Below are 22,867 nucleotides of genomic sequence, written 5' to 3'. Positions count from 1 at the left end.
TTTTTATCTTATTACAATATATTCTTTTGAAAATTTACTTTTTTTCCCCAGTCAATTCGAATGTAAAGTAAAAATTGGTTAAATATAACAACTGTTTTCCTTTAAAAAAAAAAAAAAATCAAAGTATACAAAGTCAACATAAAAATGGAATGGCGCCCTCATTAGTCATTGATAACATATAAGACGAAGTATTTGGCTTATCGTCAGGGGTACATAATTGGATGTGCGGCATGTAGAATTATGATTATTATTATTTTTTTTTAATAAGCATCGTCATTGAAGCCTTTCTGGACAATCTGGCTTGGCAACACGCTCAGCTATTTGCTGAGCCGCGATTGATTGGACTTGGGCGTGGAGAATTTGCATATAGCAGCAACGGGAGCAGCAACGCACGTACGCACGCACCCACAAGTCGAGAATCCGGCGGATGGCGGGGGAGCTTCGCGTGAGTCTGTTTGCGGTGACGTACGACGTAAAGGCGGACAAAGTTTGCCACATTACCTCATATGGGTAAGCGGCTGAAGAATTGCGTGGCGCGGTGATAAGTGTTTTTGTTGTCAGGATGGAGGATGGAAACGATTGGACGGAGGAACCGGAGCAACTCGAGCCTCCTTTGCCCCTCAAGTCCGATGATGAGGATGATGGAAACCAACTTTTCTTTCCGCTTGCTTCCCGCTACATGCATACTAACAGTAAGATGAAAATAGTAGATCCAGTGTAAGTTCTTTAGTCCTCAATATATTGAATATTCAACCAAAACGAGAAGGAACGGGGCAAGTCTCGCTTATTTAGTCCTCTCTGTCACTTCACTTACTTCGCTTGTCGGATATGTGACCGCTAACAGTGCGGCAACACATGTAGGCGACAATATAACGATACTCACCCTGCGTATATTCTTTATCTTCTGCGTTGAAAGGGGGGAAAAGCTTGTAGCTTGGGTTTGGAACGGCTCATTTATTGTTTAAGTACAATGCTGTCGTACACTGGTAAAGGTTTAACAATAATAACATTTTAAAGGGATATCAAAAATAATAATAATAATAATAATTGCACAAAATTGTGTAATATCGATAGTGTATAAACCCGCAGATTTCCACCCTGGAATGTGTCACGGCTTGAGTCGTCACTGTGCTGTTTGCTGCCAATGGCGTAGAAGCCCCGAGCTGCCCTCCAAAAACTGGTAAGACTACAACAATAAATTTAAATACCAGGACGGGGATAATGATTAATAATTAATAAAAATTAATGCAGTACAAATATGTCGCTTGGGCATATATCTCAGTTGAAATCGTATATGTGCCTCGCATGAGCACATTTCCGACCATTGTCTTTCGGGAAACTGCTTCAAGTCTTTTGTACGTCAGGATACGACGACAGGTGCCACCGGCCGTCTCGGTGAACGTGCCGCACTTCTCTACCCCACCCGAGGAGCTCGTATCGAGGGTCGGCGATGGGATGCCGATACAGACGGCGGCTTACTCCGCGGCTTCCTCCCATATCGCACGGAGACGAAGAAGCCTGCCAAAAGAGTCGAGTAAGTCGTGTTGTAGTTTGGCACTCGTCATCTGTCATTGTGTGATCACGGCACAAGTTTCCCGTTCCCTCCTAATGTCTGATTCCATGTTGGCGGCGTCCCTGATTTTCAAGTACATATGCTTTGATGGATTTTGTGGTCAGGAAACATCTTCATCACCTACTCCTCGGACTTGTCTTGTGAGATGATCGGGCTTGTTGACTTCCTCTCCAAAAATGGCTTCCAACCTGCTGTAATGCCAACCTTTTTTTTTTAACACAAATATCTTTTTTTTATATACAATGGTGCCTTAAGAAACGAGATCACTTGGTTCTGTGATCATGCTCTTAACTCAAAACACGCATATCTCAGATTCTCAGTAAAAAAAAAAAAAATATGTGGTTTGTTTTTAAACACGTGACGCTTCTAGAGTGAATGCTGGTCATTAGCCTGTCTATGGCATTTTGCATTATTTCTTCGAATTAAGTTAAGCTGGCTTCTAAAAAACATTTGACAGCAAACTTCAACTGGAGTGCCAAAAAAAACAAAAAAACGCTTGAGGCCTCTATTTTTGAAGGACTGTTCAAACGGTTGCTTATTGCGAACTTAGTTGAGAGGAGAGTTCACTGCCGCCAAACAGCACACACATTCCAAATTTGTGCTCACAAGTAAAAAAAAAATTTTTTTTTTAATCCCAAGGGCAACTTGCATGTCGAAAAGCCCATACTACGGGACACTCGTTTCTCAAGGCACCATTGTATTATATTAAAAAAAAATCATAATTCTGGAACGTTAATGGCACAGGTGGACACAGCAGATGGGCCCCTGACAAACACAAATGTCAGCACCTGGGAGAACACAATCATGAAGGATGTAAGTGAATGGCACAACTTTTCTTTCCTATTATTAGTATTTATATTTGACCATGATTTTTGAGGGGGGGGAGACATTTCTGTATGTATTTTTTTCCAATTTAAAAAAATGCACTCCATTGTTTTTTTTTTCAAATGTAATGACAAGCAACATTTCTCACAAATGTATATCCATTTATTTTGAGACAGTAATTTGATGACTTTAAATGCGTTTGAATGACAATGAGGACAACAAAGGAGAGCATAATAGAGGGTACCGGGCGATAAAAATGTGAGAAACAGGCATTTTTAAAGATGGGAAATAAACATTTTTAAAAAGATTGAATGATCAAATATGATTGACATTCCCGAAAGGATTCCAATAATTGTGTTTATTTTCCTGGCAGCCATCCACCCTTATCATTGTGGCTATCAGTCCACGCTACAAGGCAGACATTGAAAGCTGCGTTGTGAACACCCGCGGCGGTCTGCACACTAAATACATTTACTCCATGGTAAGGCCTTCATTGGATTTAAAAAAAAAGTCCACACACCCCTGGTCAAATTCCGTCTTTTTTTTTTTGGAGGGGGGTGGAATTAAACTAATGTGGTGGCGCAATTCTGTGCACCTTCTTATGTCTGGGTTCAGAGTTAGCCATTCACACTCGAACTCATTTAATTGAGAGTTCACTCACAACAGCATTTAAGGTGCGTCAATTTTATTTTCTGATTTGTAACATTTTTTTCCTTTAAGATGCAGCATGAATTTATCCAACAGGGCAGCTTGAACTTCCGGTTCATCCCTGTGCTCTTCCTCGAAGCCTCCCAGGTTATCTTTTCCTCCTCATTTTTTTTTTTTTTTGCTGAATGGCGACGTAGTTTGCCGAGCATTTATCCGTGCTGTGTCTCCGTGCAGAAGGATGTTCCGAGATGGCTTCAGAACACGCGTGTCTACCGCTGGCCCCGGGACACGGATGACCTGTTGCTGCGACTGTTAAGAGAGGAGAGATTTGTTCCTCCTCCAGTGCCCGTGGAGCTCACCGTCTTCATCACACCTGTGGTTGCCACACCTTAAATCCAACTGTTGTATCTTTATAGATGGGTCATTACAGAATCGGAGGACGGTTCAGGTACTGATCATTTTCTTATCTCTTCAAGAGAAAAACAACAATGATTATTATTATCCAGTATGATTTGATTTGATTTGTCTTTGAATATTTTGCTGTTTGGCGGAACATTGTTCCAGATACTTAGGCCACTGAAAAAAAATATATACCTTGTAAAATTTTGCTGAATGTACTTTTTTTACAGCACAGTTCAGTTGCATTTAACTTGAGTACCGGTACACTAAAAAATCCTTTTAGCTGTAAAACCTCTGCCTCTGTATTTTTTTTCCCTCTGTGGTTGACTAGTTGTTTGGCACACGCAGATTCAACCTATTTGCGGAATTTTATTTTATTTTTTTTTTTGCTTTGTTCAATATTTCCTTGAATATGTTTTGTAATTAAAATGTATTTTTTAGGAGGATCTGCTGGGGATTTCTGTGTATAATTGACGCCGCTTATAAATGCACTGAAGAAAATAAACAAGTGTAAAAATATAGATCAATAGATAGATAGATAGATAGATTTTTTTCTTCTCAGCCGAATCAGTCAAAAAAATGTTTGTTTTTTTTTGTGGATGATTTGAGACACGGGTGTTTTGATTTAAAACTCACTATTCTTGAAATGAATCTGTAGGGTTTTTTTTCCTCGCTAGGGGCGCCCTTTTTTCCTGAGAGGTCATTTAGTATACCCCCCCCCCCCCGCCCACTTTGACCTCCAAAAAAGGTGTGTGAGAGCAGCTGTGCTAAGAATAACTCTTCGTGGGGCGTAAAGTTACCTTCGTCGTGTTATGTTCCGTGCAAAAATCACCCGCCCCCACCCGCATCCCGCTCCCGTCGGTCACTGCCTCTGCACTGGCAGCTCCACATGCACCCGCAAACTGCACTTGTTTATGTTTTTATTCATCTTTTTTTTAATATCCAAAGAAGTGATCAACTATGGAAAAATTGACTTAACCGGACTTGATTTGTGCCAAGATCAAAAGGATTCGAACCTAAGGAGGTGATCAATATGGCTGACGGTAAGTTTGATTGACATGAGTTATAATGTGAGTCTTCTGAGCCCTCGGCAAACGGTTACAATATTGAAAATGCACAAAATGACGTCATGAATCATACTTCTCCACGTATGGCAACAAGACTAGTTCGAGTCACTTTTTATTTAATAGGAAATGCATTTCGGTCATGTATGTTAGTGAAATAAGGTGGTAAAAGTCCATGAAAATGAGCACAATGTGTTTTTGTATACAGCTAAATGACCTTTAACGTCTGGGCTCTCCGCAGGCTATTTCTGCCCACCTCCCAACTGTTTCATTTTCTAATTTCCAAATCCAGCTCTTTAAATAGATTATTAAGTCACTGTTTACGTCAAAATTTGCACTTTTTGGGCTCGACTGCGGCTACTTTTGGCGAATGGAAACCAATTGAAAATACATTTCGTTAGATTTATAGCATAATCGCCTTTAATGTTTTTAACCTACTGTTAACAAGTCAGTAAAAAAAACATCAATGCACTTACGAACGTTGTTTTTCCCCCCTTCTTTTTCCTCCCAAACATATGAATATGATATGTAGCAAAAGTGCTGCAATAAATAGCTTTTTTTTTTTATCAGACTGGTACCAAACAAAAAAAAATTAACAAATAAAAATACCAGTTCACCTGTTTAAAATTATTTTTTTAATTTCTTGTTTTTCAAAAACGTTCCAGTGTCGTTTTACCCTCGTAGGCTAATCCTTAGTGTATTTACAGTCATTACTGAAGTCGTTTGTCACTTAACTGTTTCCAAATCAATACAAAATACCAGTGCAGTTGCTAAAAATTGAGGTTTTTAAAAATGAATCACGCAATCTTGATTTTGTAAAAAGAGAACACTCCCTCTGCTGGCTGTAGAAAGACTCTACTATTAAAAATATAAGGACAATATTATATATACGATATATTTTTTTTGTTTTTGAGGTTGTCTTCCAAACTGCGTATTGGGCAAACGAACTCGAGGGATTATTGATAATAATGTTTTATGTTTTATACTAATGTCAAGAACTTGTGTTGGTTGAAAACTCTTAGGCAGTAAAAGAAGCAAAAAAAAAACAAATCTTCCAATTTACAGACTGAAACCAAAACTGAAAAGGATAGTAACATCGAACAAGAGTTATTATTCTTATCATTATTGCATCCATCCATGATCCGAACCTCTTATCATTAAATGTGATTGAAAAGCGGCTTTTATAAATGTTTCACAGATATTCATGGATGCAACCGTGATAGTAAAGCATCATCCCTTCGGAGGAAGTGTGTTGAAAGCACCGTTGCTATAAATACAAGCTATCGCATATCGTGAACATTTGCAAAAGGCTAAGTAGCTGCATGACTCTGTCAACTCTGTATTATTTATAACTCTTAAATCAGTTTTAATATCGGGACGAAAGTGATGACTAAATCAATGAATCATCAAGTTCCAAGCTTCAGGGAACCGAGCAAGTTTATGTGTACTTTGCTATATTGGCCTGAAACAAAATAGACCCCACATCATCTTCCGCTTACCCCCCCCCCCCAAAAAAAAATGGAAAAAAGAAAGAAAAATTGTCCTGATAGATGGTTGTGGAAATGTAGCATTTACAGAAATGATTGCAGTTTTTTAAAATTTTCTCTACATCAAGGGGCCAAAACTGCCACTGGGCCCCCGGCAGCAGCAACCGCAGCAGCATGTGGCTCAGTTAAGTCCAAAGCAGTGATGGTGCTGAATAAACTACGAGTGTCTGTGGAGCTGCTCGTTGCTCTGGCTGCTCTCTTGTGCTGGCTGACGGTGGGCGTGGTCATGTTTGACTTTGTGGAGTACAAGGCAGTACCAGGTGGGTTCTCAATCATAATTCATAACTAGAGCTGCGAGTAAAATTGGACACCCCCCCCCCCCGAAATTTTTATACTATCGAAACTGGCTCCATTTGTGTGCAAAAATTTGGTAGATTTTTTTTTCTAGATATACTGTGTATATACATCCTATATCAGGCATGTCCAAAGTCCGACCCGGGGGCCAAATCCGGCCCGCGGTCGAATTTCATCCAGCCCTCGGCCCCTGTCATAAAATCAGTGCCGTCTGGCCCGCAGGTTGGGCGCAATGGAACACGTGTTGCATTGACTGAGGTCTCGTAGACTGGTGAGTGATGTTTCATAGAGTACTGCTTCCCTCTAGTGGCTAAATGAGTAATAGCATTCACTAAATGAGTAATAGCATTTAGACACTAGAGGGCATCACTCACGAGTTAACAAGACATCACTCCGTGTTTATATTGACTGATATGTCATATTTCAAATTCCTGTTTCAAATGAACCAAAAGAAATTCTTAAGATTGTTGAAATTAAAATAAAAATGGAAATGTGAAACAGACTGGCTTACTAAAATTTCTTGAACAATATTGTTGTTCAATGTAAAGAATGTCAGCCAAGGTCGGCCCCCCGACATTTTACCACATAAAATCTGGCCCCCTTGGCAAAAAGTTTGGACACCCCTGTCCTATATGTCCTGAATGAACTGAAAATTCACACGGAATGATCGGAAGCGAGAAACGGTTGCAAGTTGTAGAAAACCAAGCCAAAGATAAAACAAGATATCCTGAGCATGCTTTTCAAAACTTGCTTCACTTGTGACGTCCAGACATCCAGCACATCATGTCCGACCCGCTCCAAGCTGCGTACGACGCTGCGGATGAAGTGTCCAATCTCGCCAGCAAGTTCCAAGGTGACCTTCTTAGCTTAGCGTTGGCATGAACGGCGTTACCTGCCAGACTTGTGACTTTTCTGTTCCTTCCCAGAATGTGCGCCCGACTTAAGCGACCCAATGTCCGCAGCCACCTACGCGCTGGATGAAATAGCCCAAGCCAAAGACAAATTTGTGCAACATTTCTCAGATGAGAATGGTAGCGAACCACAGACTTGAATCCTGAATTCAAGTTTGAAAATGAATGAGAAACTGTCCTCTCGACCGCAGATGTCTTCTACCTGAGCTACGTGGATCCGGTGCCGCTAGGCAGAGGACTCTTCCATTCCACCAATGACTTTGCGTGCGGGGTGGCGGCGTCCCTCAGGGACACGTTTTGTGCCGCTCTGGATGCCGTGTTGCATTTAAGTCAAGGTTGGTCAACTACTCCTAAAATGATTATTGCACAAGACAACACTTCAATGTCATTTTTAATGCTGATGTGCAAGTCTACTTGAACTCTTTCACTCGTTTATTTTTATTTTTATTTACGATACCTGCTGAGTATTCCTGATGCGGTATGTGAGAGGATCTCGGGTTATGTAGAAACGATTCGGAGACGTTCCAATCAACTCTTGTCATTTTGGTGGCCGGCTCCCACAGCGTTGCGTCCAGGAGAAATCGACCTGAGCTTCCTGGATCCGCTTCCGTGGTGTCGAGAACTCTTTTCCTGCACCAACGATTTTGTTTGCAGCTTGCTGGGCTCCGTTCAGCAGTTCTGCTGTGGCATCTTGGACTCTGGTCTAGATCTCGTTGAAGGTACAGCTTATTTTCATTTCAGACAAATAAAAAATGTGTCACTTTCCCCTGGAGAAATAAACAGCTCCGTGAAATAAACGCCTCACTTTGACCAAGACCAATAAATGTCCCCCTCAAATAAATGCCTCTCTTTTGCCCCCCATGACAAATCAAATGCAGACCTGAAAGAAATGTTTTGCTATGATCCATACTAGCCATCAAATCAATACCAGCTGTGAGCCTATTTGAAACCCGTTGCTAACCCAAAACAGCGGAACTTACGGCAGCACATTTCTGGATTTCTGAAAACCCGGTGCTTTATGGGAGAGAGGATCTCGGGTTATGTAGAGACGATTCGGAGACGTTCCAATCAACTCTTGTCATTTGGTGACTGGCTCCCACAGTGTTGCGTTCAGGAGCAATCGAGCTGAGTGTCCTGGATCCGCTTCCGTGGTGTCGAGGACTGTTTTCCTGCACCAACGATTTTGTTTGCGGCCTGCTGGGCTCCGTTCAGCAGTTCTGCTGTGGCATCTTGGACTCTGCTCTGGATCTCGTTCAAGGTATTTTTGGCCATTCTTAAATTCATGGGTTGCTGCACCTTAAAAATGTGTATTGAAATGATCCGGATTAATCTGACTGTGGGTGGCCCGGTAGTCCAGTGGTTAGCACGTCAACTTCACAGTGCAGAGGTACCGGGTTCGATTCCAGCTCCGGCCTCCCTGTGTGGAGTTTGCATGTTCTCCCCGGGCCTGTGTGGGTTTTCTCCGGGTACTCCGGTTTCCTCCCACATTCCAAAAACTTGTGTGGCAGGCTGATTGAACACTCTAAATTGTCCCTAGGTGTGAGTGTGGATGGTTGTTTGTCTCTGTGTGCCCTGTGATTGGCTGGCAACCGATTCAGGGTGTCCCCCGCCTACTGCCCGGAGACAGCTGGGATAGGCTCCAGCACCCCCCGCGACCCGAGTGAGGATCAAGCGGTTCGGAAAATGGATGGGTGGATGGATAATCTGACTGTAGTGTATTATTTAGCAGTGAATTGATCTGTGGAAAAAAAAAATCCGTGAATGAAGCTTCATTCAAATATTGCTTCCCCCCCCCCCACGCCCTTTTCAGGCAGCGTCGACCTCAGCTTTTTGGACCCGGTGGCGTTTGGCAGGAATGTCATCAGTGTCACAAACGACACCGTCAATAAATTAACGGTCAAACTGCAGGAGGCGAAGGCCGTCACCACGGACGTCGTGCTTGATATAGTCAACGGTACGTGCTTCAGGTCCTCAACGCTAAGAAACTGCGCGTCTGATGATTCGGGAAAGCGCGCAGCGCGAGAAAACATTTACCCGCTATACCTTGAAAAACATCTAGCGTGTCAAAAAATATTCACAAACATTCATTGTAGCCGTCGGATCGTCAATGGAGACATTCTGACAGTGGGCACTGCAGTGTAGGTTAGGGTTTTGAAATTACACGACTTGAGACTGTGCCGAGACTGTGAGTTTTCCGGTTCAGTATAGGATCATAATCCCCACATAAATCCACGTTCTCCCTGAACATTTGCATCTCCACAAGGGGGCGCAAGAAAACCAGTTCAGGCAGCAAATGTATTTCCTCAGTCATTGATTACTTTTGAGTACTGTCTTGCTCTTACTCAGACATCCAGGAAATGGTCTACTTCAGCCCCTCCGCTGCCCTGAACAGGACCGCCGAAATCGTCGCGGAGCAGTGCGAAATGCTCGCGGGCGCCATCTCTGGGGTCCTGCCCGACATTGCCTTTGAACCCGTGAAAGCGGTGGAAGACGCCATCCTCCAGCTGACTGACAAGAAGGATCTGTTTGTGGCCTACGTGAGCACCATGATTGTAGGCGAGCAAGGTACAAGTTTTAACTCTTGAGTACTCACTGATATCCATGTACTAATACCACTTGTACTTTTGAGACATCAAATTTCATTCAATACAATGACAGATCATTGTGACCAAAGACAATTGTTTTTGTTTGTTTGTTTGTTTGTTTGTTTTTTAACGCATATATTGCGTCTTGGATGTGTTAAATCGCTGCAGTGTAGCGCCATCTACTTGCAAGGAGGACTCACGCCATGTCAGATTTTTTTGACTTAAATATCCATGGCATCCTCTCTGATTGAGTACCCGATACCAAACAAGCAGTTCTAAATATGTTTTTTTTTTCACTTCATAATTAAATACAACTGAACTGACCTTCACAAATGTATTAAATGAATGAAAAGTATAATACGCAGTTTTGAGTTGAATACCGTAATCTTCTGATGTGCCACTAGAGGGAGTCCACGCACCACCAATGGTCCTCAGCACATTTTGAGAAGCACCGCATTAGATTGTACAGTTTACCTAATACAGTATTGTGGCCAGTACCTGTTCAATGATTGACATTGGTCTTGTTTTCAGCTGAACCAGTCGCTACACCACCTAAGGATATAATCCATGAAAAAGGTTTTTTTTTTTTTGCTTTGTTTTGTTGTTCTTTTAATACTTGTTATCCAACTGAATGTAAAATGTGAAATTGTATCCCCTGAAACAAATCTGTTGTTGTTTCGCTTGATTCAGATGAAAGGGCAGCACCTCGATCAGACATACCGATGGTGAGACGCAAAGGTGAGACTCTTATTTTGCTTGTGCATACGCGTCTTATTTAATGGTGGCTTACTAAGAACTCTTTAAAATGCAGGTGAATTTCTACCACCGTATGCGAGAGGTAAGGCCATGTTTTTTTGTATTTCTGTTTTTTTTTAATGTCAATACAAAGTGCTTTGGTTGTTTTGTATTATTTGATATGGTGAACCCACCAAACTAGAATGCCGAAAACCATTTCCCCCAAGAGGAAATCATGAAAAAAAAAAAAAAAAAAAAGCCGATAACCGGCCATGACTTTTGTGGGTGGCTGGAAAGGCATGCGCATAGATAGACCCCTTTTTGGTGCTCAGGCGCCAACCCGACAAAAAGGCCCTTTGCCCTGTGCCCATTTTGCTTCTTGATTCTTCAGTATCCAAGCACGACGTGGGAGATGCATGTGCAAGCATGTGCCTGCGTCGCGTTTTCTCACACGCATTCCCCTTTCCTCCCACGTTTGAAAAAAAAAAACCAAACAAACAAAATCCACATTTGTTTGAAGTCCCTGAAACCGAATGAGGATAAGCACAGCGCCAAATCCACGCATGGACTTTGGAGGTTTCGCTGCATTGTATGCATGCAAAGAATATTTGTATCCATTGATTACCTTTGAACAATGCTTCAAATAAAGCGTCTTGTTTTTTATGCGTGTTTTTGTTTTGTGTGTACCACCAAACGTAACAGTTAAAAAAAGGTACGGGGGTGGCGTGGGGTCCTCAGGTTTACAATGTTCGATTCATGGGTGTCGACTACACTGCATTTTGGGTTTACCTCGCTTGCCATCGGAACGGAACCGAGGACCTCTTGTAATTGGTGCCCAAAAACATGCACGTTGCCCTTTGCTCGTCACAACAAAACAACATGAACATGGAACCAAATATGCACCAGAACTGTATCCATATTCTGTGTCGCATCTCACAAAAGGGAGTAAGTACACAGTTGATGTTTTTGTCTGAGGAAATGACACTTTGCTACAATGTAAAGTCACTTTACTGTCCCCTCAAAATAACTCAATAATAATTATTGATTTGCCAGTGGTTAGCACGTCGGCTTCACAGTGCAGAGGTACCGGGTTCGATTCCAGCTCCGGCCTCCCTGTGTGGAGTTTGCATGTTCTCCCCGGGCCTGCGTGGGTTTTCTCCGGGTACTCCGGTTTCCTCCCACATTCCAAAAAAACATGCGTGGCAGGCTGATTGAACTCTCTAAAAATTGTCCCTAGGTGTGAATGTGGGCGTGGATGGTTGTTCGTCTCTGTGTGCCCTACGATTGGCTGGCAACCGATTCAGGGTGTCCCCCGCCTGCTGCCCGAAGACAGCTGGGATAGGCTCCAGCACCCCCCGCGACCCTAGTGAGGATCAAGCGGTTCGGAAAATGGATGGATGGATGGATGGATTTCTTTTAAAAAAAAAGTGATTCTACATCTCTTTCTGAAAATACCCCATTTAGGATCAATAAGCATTTTCCCTCCCCCGGCGCCATGTGAATCGTTACTGTTCCAAAGTCGGATGGGGAGCAAGTGTGTTTAATTTGCTTCATGTTTCTCACAATGTCAAACTTGTTATTCGCGAAGCGCTGCACTCCGCTTGTCCCGAGCATCTGATGATGTACGACAGCTTGCCTCTGCCGCACCGTGTTTTGGACGCAATTGTCGCCATGTGACACTAATTGTAAGCACGTTGATGTGTGGAATAATAAACAACGCTAGCGTGTGTCTCATTCCACCTCATCCCGCCCGGAATCGTGTCTGATAAACGGCGACGTAACGAGTTGATGGCGCAGTTGCAGAGGACATGGTGACGGCGCGCGCGGCTCAAGACCACCAAGAAGGCAAAAAAGCAACCGAGAAGGACAAGGGTATTCATGCTTCCAGCACTTTTACGGTGTAGCCAGAAAGTATTCACGCAGAGGCGCGCTAATGCTGTAAAATGTGTGTGGGGGGCGGGGGGAGGGGGGTGAAGACCTGGTGAATACTTTCTGGATGCACTGGAGAACATACTGATGACGAAGAGAGATTTAAATGTGTCGCTATCGCATCACTAGTGGAACACGTCCGCCCAGGAGCACCACCGGACACCCTGGAGGAAGAGGAGGAGGATGATGAAGATGAAGATGAATGGCAGCTCCAAGTAAATAGAGAGGAAGAACCAAGAGAAGCCACAGAGGAGAAGATGGAAAGCGGTGACGAGCGGGTGGATGAAGAAGAAGGCGTGTCCAAAGTGGAGGAGGAGCAGGACGAGAGCGCAGCTGCGGGAGTCCCGTTCATTGAGGAGGAAGAAGAGGAGATCCCTTTCGATGAGGGGAGGGGAGAAAATGAGGAGACGACAACCTCGGAGGCGGCGACGGAAGATGACGAGACTCAAACTGGAGGCGAGGGGGAGGAGCGGGATGAAGAAGACGAGGAGCTGAACGCCGCTGTTAAAGAGGAAGAGGAAGACGAGGGGGGAGAAACAAAAACTTTTGATGAAGAGGAGTTGAAAGATGATGATGATGATGATCAGGAACAAGAAGTGGAGGCGGTACCCAAAAATGAGGAGGAGGCGGTGGAAGAGACACCGACCGTAGATGATGAGGCAAAAACAACGTTAGCTGATGATGAGGATGAAGATGAGGAGATGGCAACCGTAGATCAGGAAGAGGAGGAGGCGACGACAACGGTTGAGGAAGAGGAGATGGCACTTGACAATGCCGATGAAGACGAGGAAGCAACCGAAGGCGATGAGGAGGAGGGCCAAGGAGGTGAGAAAACAACATGGTCCGCTGAAGAGGAGGAGACCCTTCCCATTGATGATCCCGACGAGGAAGAGGACTTCTTCCTCTTACAGGAGGAGGCCCAAGAGCAAATTGCAACACTGGAGGAGGAGGAGGAGGAGGAGGAGGAGGAGGAGGAGGAGATAACGACAATAGATGAGATTGATGAAGATGAGAAAACATTCGCTGATGAAGAGGAGGAGCCGACAACCGTCGATGATAATGATGATGATGATGATGATGAAGAGGCAAAAACAACCAAAGATGACGAGTTGGAGGACATCGCAAGGGTAGATGATCAGGACGAGGAAGAGGATGGATTCAATGAGGAGGAGCGAGAGGAGACAACAACTCGAGAGGAGGAAAACGCTGCCGGCGAAAGACCATTCGATGACGAGGAGGCAAAAGAGAAGACGGCACGAGATGAAGATGAGGAGGAGGATGGGGATGGTGAGGATGAAGACGAGGAAGGGACAACACTAGTTGTTGATGATGAGGAGACGGCAACTTGGCAGCCTTTTGTCACGGTTGACGACGACGACGACGACGAGGCGGTCGAGGGCAAACCTTTCGAGCGTCGGGATGCCGAACGACGTGACCTTCGGCATGGCAAGAGAGCTGATTTGGATGAAGACAAAGTGCCTGTTCCTCGACGCGCAAGTGTTCAGAAACATCCCATCAAACGCCACGCAGGTAAAAAAAAAAAATAAAACCCCGAAAAGCATTTCTCATTCCATCTTTGCACATTTTTTTTGCTGACCACACGGAAAAATATTTCCGTGTGGTCACTCAATTTGATGACTGTCAATCATCGTCACAATTGTGTTGTTATTGTGACTTTTGCGTTGTCCCGTCAGGGTTCACCACAGGGAGCCACTTGCATGGTTTGTTGGGCGACTTAATGAAAGCAATCCTTGATGAGAATATTTGCTTTTGGTGATTAAATTCTCTCTGTTCATTTTATCCGTGCGTGCCTTTGTGTTTATTATTTCAGTTGTCAAACTTGCATCCAAAAAACAGCCGGAGCCCGGAAAAGTTCCCATTGTAATTAAAGGTAAAATTGCGATCCCCTTTTTGATGTATTAATAAAAAAACATTTCATAATAACCCAATAAAATTCATTTTTGCGTTATTTATCCTGAGATATTTATTGCCTTTTTCAGACCTTTTAAAAGAAACGAAGAAAGAAACTGAAACAGACGCCACGCACCAAGAATTGCTTACGAACAAAACCAAGGATGAAAAAGCAACAGAGAAGCTCAAAGCCATCATGAAACTCCTTAAGAAAAAGCCAAAAAAAGCCAAAGGTACTGACATTGGACCCTCCAAAAGGTCAACTTTATTCATCCACCTGAAAATAAATAATAATGATGTTAATATTAATGTATCCATTATTTCAGTTGTTAATCTTCTCTTCCCTTATACTTGCATATCAATCATTCAATCTCGCATACTTAATCACTGTGTGTCCCCTTTTAGAAGAACCCGTGAGAAAGAAGCCACCGAAGGAGCTGTTGCAAGTTGAAGCAAAGGCCACCGAAAACATAACGGTTGCAAAGAAGCCCTTGATGGTGAAGCTTTCCAAAGGTAAAATGGCAAAGGTGGCTGAGGAATCAAAGAAAGATGCGGGGAAACCTGCCAAAGAGGAGAAAAAAGAGAAGGGACCTCTAACTAAAAAGCTCACAAAGCATTTTCCAAAACAAGAAATAAAAGATGAGCTATTACACAAGAGGGTGGTTCCCAAAGCTCTCAAAGTAGTCACGGGGTCATCTGGAAAAGAAGAGAAAGAGGTCAAAGAACCTACAAAAGCAAAGAAACTTCCAAAAGAAGTTAAAGAACCTTTTACAAAAGAAATGGAAGCCAAGAAACCTTCTCAAGAGGTCAAAAAACCTCAGAAAGAAGTCAAAGAAGCTTTCAGGATAAAGGAGATGAAGAAACCTCACAAAGCCGAGAAGGAGGTCAACACAACTTCTACGGAAGACAAGAAACCCCAAAAAGAAGTGAAGGAAGTCAAAGAAACTATGGAGGTAGTCAAGAAACCGTATAAACAAAAGAAAGAAGTCAAAGAACCTATGGAGGTAGTCAGGAAACCACAGAGAGAAGAGAAAGAAGTCAAAGAATCATCAAAGGAAGCCAAGAAACCTCCAAAGGAGGAGATGGAGGTCAAGATACTTTCTGGAGAAAAGAAGGAAGTCCAAAAATTTCAAAAAGAAGAGAAACGTGTCAAAGAAACTTTAAGGGATACTTTAAATAATACCAAACCTTCAAAAGAACTCAAGAGATCTCCACAAGAAGTCAAAGAGCCTCCTAGAAAAAAGAAGGCGGTCAAGAAACCCATCAAAGAAGAGAAAGAACATTCTGAAGAAGCCAAGAAAGGTCTTAAAGAAGAGGAAGTTGTCAAAGAACCTTCTAGAGAAGAGAAGGAAGTTGGGAAACATCCGAAAGACGATACAGCGGTCAAAGTCACTTCAAAGAAAGTCAGGAAGGTGCAGAAGCAAGGCAACGAGGTCAAAGAACCTTCTAAGGAAGCTAAGACACCTCTGAAACAAGCGAGAGAAGTCAAAGATCCTTCTGAGGAAGTCAAGAAACCTTCAACAGAAGACAAAGACATCAAAGAACCTTCCAAGGAAACTAAGAAACCTCCAAAAGAACTTAAAGAACTTTCTAGCAAAGAGAAGGAAGTCAGGAAACCGAGGAAAGAAGAGAAGATGGTCCAAGAATCGGCAATGGAAGAGATGGAAGAAAAAGTAAAGGAGGACAACATTGAGCTGAGCAAACCTTCCAATGAACAAAAGTCTGTGGAACCACTCATAGAAGATGCTGGAAAACTACCCAGACAGAAACTTCACAGAAAATTGAGTACTGTCAGTGCGTTACTCAAAGAGGTACAAGAGAAACCCCTGAGAGAAGGCAAAGAAGACAAGAGGCGTCCTCAAGAAGAAGGTGACAAAGCTCTCAAAATGGAGAGTGCTGTCAAAGAACATCCCAAGGAAGGCCAGAAACCGGCTTCGGAGAAGCAAGATACCAAGAGACCCATCAAAAGAGTTACGAAACCACTCTTGGAGAAGAAAGAAATCAAGAAAGCCATTAAAGCAAACAACGGAGCAAATGTGTCTTCTGAGAAACCACATGAAGATGGGTCCAAAATCCAAGTCAGGAGGGAGACTTCTGATAGACTTTTCAAAGTCCAGAAACAAGTTTCAGAAGTAAAACAAGCTCCCAAAGATGAGTTGAAAGAAAAAATACCTCGTGCAAAAGTGGTGGTCTTCAGGAGAACTTCCAAAGACCATGTGGAAGCTCTCAAAGAAACACGCAAAGAGCTTAGCAATCAAACAGAAGAAGTCAAGAAGTCTCCAAAGGAGGAAAAGGAACTCAAGAAACATCTCACAGAAGAACTCCAGAAACATAAGGTACATGATTCCACGGCCACCACGCTGGAGAAAGATGAGCGAAAGCGACCGCGTGCAGAACAGGAAGTCATGAAAGAGGAGAAGGACATCATGAGATCTCTCAGGAAACAGGCAACCGGAATGCAGAAAGACCTTGTGAAAACATCTCCAGAGAAAATAACCTCTGAGAAAAAAGAAAAGCAAAAGGGGAAGATTCCACTTCAAGAAGAATCTCTGAGAGAAGAGAAATCCGTCACCGTATCCCTCAAAAAAGAGAAAAAGCTCTTCAAACCGAGTGAAAAAGAAAAAGACATACAGAAACTTTCTCAAGAAATCTCAGATCAAAATCAAGTCCCTGAGCAGGACGAGGGGAAGAAACCTCCCAAAGTAGAGCACAAGATATCGCCTAAAGTCAACACCAGGAGATCTTTAAGCGAGGAGATGGAAGTCAAAAGATCGATCCGAAGACAGACTCAGCTCCAGAAACCAACCAAAATGGAGAAGGAACCCAAGAAAACACCCCAACAAGTCCCAGAAGAGAGTAAACCTTCTGAAGAGGAAGAGGAGGAGATTCTGCTCAAAGAACCGCTTGAAGAAACAAAGAAAACCGCCAAAGTAGAGGTTGAAGAGAAGAAACATCACAAGAAAGAGAAACAAACCCAAGTGGCAGACGAAACAGAAATAAGGAAATCATCAAAGGATCTTCAGCTCTCCGTGAAGGACAAGGAGCAGACAAAACCTCCCAAAAAGGCAAAACCTGAAGACATAATTTCCGGTGAACTCAAGCAGCCCTCCAAGCAAAAACTGAAGGAACCCTCGAAAGAGCTTTCGAAGGAACCACAAAAGTCGTCCGGGGTTCTCTCGAAAGCCACCACTGAAGATACAACTTCTAAAGTTGACAAAAAAGTCAAGAAGGCTTTGAAAGAAGGACCTGCGCTGACAAGTACGTCCTGGTTAGGGAACATCTGGACAATGGGAAAATTAAACTACCGTATTTTCCGCACTATCAGGCCGACAGTCCGCCTTCTATATGGATCAATATTCTGATTTCTTGGACGCAGTATTTTATTCTATGTATTTATTATGTAAGGAGCTTTGTTACAGCTGCAGCGATTGTGAAAACCCTATATCAATAAAGCTGTATGGTACTGTATTCCGTTTAGCGTCGCTCCATTTAGTGGATGCATAACACAACCGCAACCACTATTGTAGCTTCCATTCTATGCGCCTTATAATGCGGTGCACCTTATATATGAAAACAGTTTTGAAATAGGACACTTATTGAAGGTTCGCCTGATACTCCGAAGCGCCATATAGTGCGGAAAATACGGTATGTTAAAAGAAAACATACAGGGTTGGATTCCGTTCTCCCCATGCCTGCGTGGGTTTTCTCTGGGTATTCCGGTTTTATCCCACATTCCTAAAACATACATGGTGAATTGATTGGGGACTCCAAATTGTCCCTAATTGTGATTGTGAGCGCAAATGGTTGTTTGTCAATCTATGCCCTGCGATTGGCTTACAACCGGCTCAGGGTGTCCCCCGCCTACTGCCCGAAGACGACTGGGATGGGCTCCAGCACCCCCCGTGATCCTTGTGAGGATGAAGCGGATCAGAAAAAGGATGGATAAGAGAAAAGACAAAAACAACGGTGCCTCAAAATACGAGTCACCCAACTTGTAGTTTTTTTTTGTTTTTTTTTTAGATATGAGCCTGAACGTTTGCTTTTCCATTTCAGCCCATGTCTCCCAGAGACCTCCCAGGTTGCTGAGAGTCACCAAAAAGCAAATAGCCCCGGTCCTTAAAAAAGAACACGTGAATGTGACAAAAGAAGGTAAATCTTTTTCTGACCATATGTAGTTTTTTTTGTGTATTAATCTTCTGCGATTTTAGACGCCCCGAATGTTCACAACGGCAAACCAGAAGCTGCCAAAAAAGGCATTTGCATGTTACTGTCGTGCGTGCCAGCCATCCACACCTACATCTGCCCTTGTGCAGATCCCCGAATGCACTAAAAGTCTTTATCTGAGCAAATTTTACCTCTTATCTGTTGTGCTTTTTGACAGCTACTCCAAAGGAAAAAGCTAAAGCAGTCAAGAAAATAGTTGAGGCCTCCCTTAATCCTTAAATAAATTAAACTGTTAACCCATTTTGTCTTCTTTAAAAAAAAAATGGTTTCATGTGTTGCCAGAACAAAAAGATCCTGCAAAAAAACACTTCTCTGCTGCAGGAGAGAGTTAAAATAGTGCCAATGAAGAAATGTCATTTCTTTTTTATTTTCTTTTAAATTCATGTGAACGATTTACTTCATTGATTCACTCATACGAATGTTTCTTTCTTTCTTCCAGTTTGAACGTTTTTACTTTAATTCATGACAGAGGCTAACTAGTGCATAAGCATTCAACGCTTGTCTCTTTTATTAATAATATACATTGTTTTTTTTTTTTTGTCTGTCCCAGGCGACAAGACTGAAACAAAGAAAAAAGTCACCTCGCTCCTCAAGACAAAAGGTCGATTTAATTTTGCTTCCAAACAGTATCATTCATACTTCCCGGTGACAAAAAAAAAAAAATACGTTGGGATTTTATTTTTATGATTTATTCATTTATTTGTTTATTTTTATTAGCAGAGCACGAGACCTCCAAAGAAAACCAAAAGCCCTCAGCAGAGACAAACGGTAAGGTGCTGCGTTCGAGGTCATATGTAATTTTCAGCACCGAGATTGTTCCTTTTTTAAAAAAAATTACATTTCATTGTAAGTGATATTTTGTCATGTCATGATTATAATTATTATAATAATAATTGTTAATATTATTATTACACATTTTATTGTATCTAAATTGTAATGTCATTATTTCATTTTTGTTTTAATAACTTTCAGAAATTTCTATGACTTTATAATAAATGACAAAATCCTAATTGTATTTTATTTAGCTTTTTTGTTCACTTGATTTCACACACATGATTTCACATGATTTCTTTTCTGATTTAATTTGCCTTTTAGCTACCCTTTTTTTACTTATTGAGGAAATAAGTACAAGTTGCGATTAATTAATCGTATATTTCAATAGACGAGTGCTCACGCATAATGTTTCTCTTTTGTGTTTAGAAAAAGCCGCGGAGAAGAAGGCGGCAAAAGGAAACCTGCCGAAAGGTACCAACCATTCAGATCAATGCATTATTAACATCATTATTATTATTATTATTATTGCTCTTGTTCTTATTCATTTTCTACTTGTATTCGCAGAAGACAGAGTTCTGAAAGAGATACAAGAAAAAAGTATGTCGACTTGTTGAAATCAAATGTGATGCTTTCTTATGATTGACAAACTCTTTGATTTTGTTGTAGATAAATCCTCAAAGGAGGAGCAATCAAAAGGTGAACTTCTACTGACGAAATAAAATATTTAAAAAAAAGAATGCGGTGTTTTTAACATCACTCTTACTTTCTCAGTGGACTCTGATGACTTTGTTCCGGAAGGTGAGTATGAGATGCATTCGGTGATGTCATCACGAGACAGCATGTGATGTCATGTGTTATGATGTGACGTCACGTGACCCGAGTGTGCCCTGACTCCACTCACAGACGAGCCGCCCTACTTCCAGTGTTTCTTCGTGGATGAGGACGAAGCCCAGTTTCCCTTCTTTGCATTCTCGCCGCTGCAGGTCTGAAGCGGACCAGCAGATGGCGCCCATCTTAGAGCCCAACAAGTGAGTGGAGCGAGGGATTGTTGGTAATTCTTGCCATCTGGACAGAGACATTTTAGTTCACATTTGGTTGAGGTTTCCTACCAATTATGTGCAATCCATGTCATTCCTTTATATTTTGTCTTTGTTTTTTAAATACTTTTTTTCAGATTTATTTTCCCCGTTTTTTTCCGCCCCACATTTTTTGTTCTTTTATTTTTTTAGTAATTTATGTAGTTATTAATTATTCCTGTTTCGGTTATTTTCTGTATTTTTTGTTACCTTATTTTTTAGTTATTTTATTCATTTTCATTTTTAGTTATTTTCAGCTATTTTCATTTTTATCAGTTAACCTTCTTTTTGTTTATCACTTATCTTGTTCTATTTTTGATTGTTTTGTAGGTAAGTTTATGTCATCATTAAATATTCAGGTTTGTATGTTTTATTTCTTCTGTTTATTTTTTTCGGTACGTCGTTTTAGTTTTGTTGTTGTTTTTTTATAGTTGATCCATTATGAGGTTACATTTTAATTATTTTTATTTTATTTGTAGTTTTTAATTTGTTTCTATTTACGTTGATTAGATTTTGTTCCCATTGTTTTCAGTTATTCTACTAAATTTATCCTATCGGATTGTCTTTATTTCAGTTATTTTATTAACTTTTTTTAAGGTATTTTACAATCTGGAATATCATGATAATCGATGAAAAACAATCCAAATTCTGCATTTGTTAAAAACGTTATTTTGTTTGTTTAAGTCAAATTGTGTGATGTTTGTAGTTGTTTTATTTATGTTCCATCCATTTTATTTGAGTTGTTTTAAATTTATGGATTATTGATGACTAATGACAATAATACGACACACACACGTCACCTGCAGGGCAGAGATGGCATCTGGAAAGCTGACATTTCCTGCGCACTTTCAACGAAAAAAAAGCCACTTTATCGAGGAGATGTGATATCTGTCGAGCGAACATTTTCACCGGAGTTTAATTGTAGAATAGATGTGGCATCTGTAAAACTGCCGTTCGAGGTCAGCTTTTTCGAGCATGCCTGGTATCAGGAAAGCTGACATTTTTTTTGGTGGCGCTTAGTAATAGGAAAAAACATGGCATCTGTAAAGCTGATGTCTATGCTGGACTTTTTTTGTGGAAATGATGTCATTTTTGGGGGCTTTGTTTTTATTTGTTTGACAAATCTACATCATTTTTTTTCATGCATGCATCTCCATATTTTGTGGTTCCTTTTTTTTCTTTTTTAATCATAATGGTAATGACAATAAGTGGGACACGTCTTGTGTTCGTGAATGGCGCTCGGGGTTGCATTGTTTCGTTCCAAATGGCCCACAACTGCCAATGTTTTGCAATATTTCCCCAGAGATGAATATATTGAGAATCAATTTCATGAAGTGTTGTCTATATATTTGTTCGATTAAACCTCGTGCAAAAAAGGGAGCTCAAAGCTACCTGAAATCTGTTTGAAATGATGAGTAATGGTGGGGGGGGGGGGCGGATGATATAAAAAGTCAACACACCCCTGTTGTCATGCCAGATTTTTGTCACGTAAAAGAGAGAGAGCGAAATCAACTCAGTCTCAGTTGTTACTTCCCCACCTAAAACGATGGCATTTATTTATTTATGTGTTGTAGAAGTTATAGGTCGCGTAATTGGTGGGGAATTTTTTTTTAATGATTGATCTTATATACACACATCACAGAGACATGGCATTTGAACAGAGATGTGTAGACCTTTTGTTAAAAAAAAAAATTGGACCCCCCACTGAGGATAGAAAGAGAACAACAGCACTATTGTGACTGCTCATTGTGCTGGGATTTGGCATTCAATAAAATAGTCACGCAAGTGTTTCGTCATGTGGAGTTCTGGATTTCTCGCATTGAAAACTAAATAAATAATCTTTTTTTTGTTATGGTCATACAGGTATTTTAATCACTTTAAATCATTCAAACAGACTAAAGTTACCGTAAAAAACTAAAATTGTTATGTAAATGACTGAATTCTATTTTTCTTTTTTAAAATCATTTTACTTGGGTTTTACAATTGCTATACCCTTCAAAATGCTTGGTCAAAAAAACAAAAACAATTTGGGTCAAAAATAAAAACTGGGTCCAATTGACCAAGTTGTCCAGTTTTTGACCAAGCAGTTTTAAAGAAGTTTTGTACAAATCTAAAATTGTTCAAAAATTTAGACTTATTACATCTATGCTAATTTCATGAGCCGGTCAATGACGTTTTGCCTTGTGCATTAGCATCAAGCTAATGCCCTTTTGTAAATCGAAACAATGTAGTTTGTCTAAATACATGGTGGAAGTTTCTTTGATTTTCGACGTTCCTCGTCACCTCCAACTGGGAGTGGCACCAAACTGTTTCAAGCCAGCGCATTCCTGAACAACAGTTCTGTCGGGGCTTGAAATGAAAACACTTAATTG

At 41.4% G+C, this 22,867-nt stretch overlaps 4 protein-coding genes across 4 annotated transcripts; all 4 read left to right on the top strand.

Annotated features, from left to right (window-relative positions):
* The first annotated feature begins 1 nt into the window (after position 1).
* LOC127615156 (E3 ubiquitin ligase TRAF3IP2-like) lies at positions 2–1,790 on the top strand. Its single transcript, XM_052086726.1, has 4 exons — positions 2–692; positions 1,090–1,180; positions 1,365–1,534; positions 1,678–1,790. The coding sequence occupies exons 1-4, from the start codon at positions 563–565 to the stop codon at positions 1,788–1,790; spliced, it is 504 nt and encodes a 167-aa protein (XP_051942686.1). The 5' UTR covers positions 2–562.
* A 440-nt stretch (positions 1,791–2,230) lies between these two features.
* Positions 2,231–3,891, top strand: LOC127614237 (E3 ubiquitin ligase TRAF3IP2-like). The gene is made up of 4 exons (XM_052085440.1): positions 2,231–2,386; positions 2,772–2,879; positions 3,119–3,193; positions 3,281–3,891. The coding sequence occupies exons 1-4, from the start codon at positions 2,309–2,311 to the stop codon at positions 3,437–3,439; spliced, it is 420 nt and encodes a 139-aa protein (XP_051941400.1). The 5' UTR covers positions 2,231–2,308; the 3' UTR covers positions 3,440–3,891.
* Positions 3,892–4,258: 367 nt separating this feature from the next.
* Positions 4,259–7,679, top strand: LOC127615155 (uncharacterized). Its single transcript, XM_052086725.1, has 5 exons — positions 4,259–4,488; positions 6,125–6,316; positions 7,120–7,203; positions 7,277–7,381; positions 7,453–7,679. Exons 1-5 carry the CDS (start codon positions 4,479–4,481, stop codon positions 7,677–7,679), a joined length of 618 nt encoding a protein of 205 aa, XP_051942685.1. The 5' UTR covers positions 4,259–4,478.
* A 45-nt stretch (positions 7,680–7,724) lies between these two features.
* LOC127614182 (neurofilament heavy polypeptide-like) lies at positions 7,725–19,054 on the top strand. Its single transcript, XM_052085357.1, has 13 exons — positions 7,725–7,980; positions 8,364–8,519; positions 9,072–9,215; positions 9,608–9,826; positions 10,378–10,422; positions 10,537–10,584; positions 10,658–10,684; positions 14,342–14,401; positions 14,511–14,654; positions 14,827–17,679; positions 18,475–18,570; positions 18,803–18,841; positions 18,928–19,054. The coding sequence occupies exons 4-13, from the start codon at positions 9,619–9,621 to the stop codon at positions 18,975–18,977; spliced, it is 3,570 nt and encodes a 1,189-aa protein (XP_051941317.1). The 5' UTR covers positions 7,725–7,980; positions 8,364–8,519; positions 9,072–9,215; positions 9,608–9,618; the 3' UTR covers positions 18,978–19,054.
* Positions 19,055–22,867: the final 3,813 nt, after the last annotated feature.

The sequence above is a fragment of the Hippocampus zosterae genome, chromosome 14, assembly GCF_025434085.1.
Source record: "Hippocampus zosterae strain Florida chromosome 14, ASM2543408v3, whole genome shotgun sequence".
In the NCBI taxonomy this organism is placed as follows: Eukaryota; Metazoa; Chordata; class Actinopteri; order Syngnathiformes; family Syngnathidae; genus Hippocampus; species Hippocampus zosterae.
Note: the sequence above shows the minus strand (reverse complement) of the source record. Positions and strands in the feature narration are given on the sequence as shown.

Bases quoted from the DNA above. Each gene is read 5' to 3' on its own strand.
- LOC127615156 (XM_052086726.1), top strand. From the start codon at position 563: ATGGAGGATGGAAACGATTGGACGGAGGAACCGGAGCAACTCGAGCCT. The intron at 1,181-1,364 runs GTAAGACTACAA...TTTGTACGTCAG, and splicing joins GAGCTGCCCTCCAAAAACTG to GATACGACGACAGGTGCCAC. The intron at 1,535-1,677 runs GTAAGTCGTGTT...TTTTGTGGTCAG, and splicing joins AAGCCTGCCAAAAGAGTCGA to GAAACATCTTCATCACCTAC.
- LOC127614237 (XM_052085440.1), top strand. From the start codon at position 2,309: ATGGCACAGGTGGACACAGCAGATGGGCCCCTGACAAACACAAATGTC. The intron at 2,387-2,771 runs GTAAGTGAATGG...TTTTCCTGGCAG, and splicing joins AGAACACAATCATGAAGGAT to CCATCCACCCTTATCATTGT. The intron at 3,194-3,280 runs GTTATCTTTTCC...GTCTCCGTGCAG, and splicing joins TCTTCCTCGAAGCCTCCCAG to AAGGATGTTCCGAGATGGCT.
- LOC127615155 (XM_052086725.1), top strand. The intron at 6,317-7,119 runs GTGGGTTCTCAA...TGTGACGTCCAG, and splicing joins GGAGTACAAGGCAGTACCAG to ACATCCAGCACATCATGTCC. The intron at 7,382-7,452 runs GTAGCGAACCAC...TCTCGACCGCAG, and splicing joins ACATTTCTCAGATGAGAATG to ATGTCTTCTACCTGAGCTAC.
- LOC127614182 (XM_052085357.1), top strand. From the start codon at position 9,619: ATGGTCTACTTCAGCCCCTCCGCTGCCCTGAACAGGACCGCCGAAATC. The intron at 10,585-10,657 runs GTGAGACTCTTA...TTTAAAATGCAG, and splicing joins ACCGATGGTGAGACGCAAAG to GTGAATTTCTACCACCGTAT. The intron at 14,655-14,826 runs GTACTGACATTG...GTCCCCTTTTAG, and splicing joins AAAGCCAAAAAAAGCCAAAG to AAGAACCCGTGAGAAAGAAG.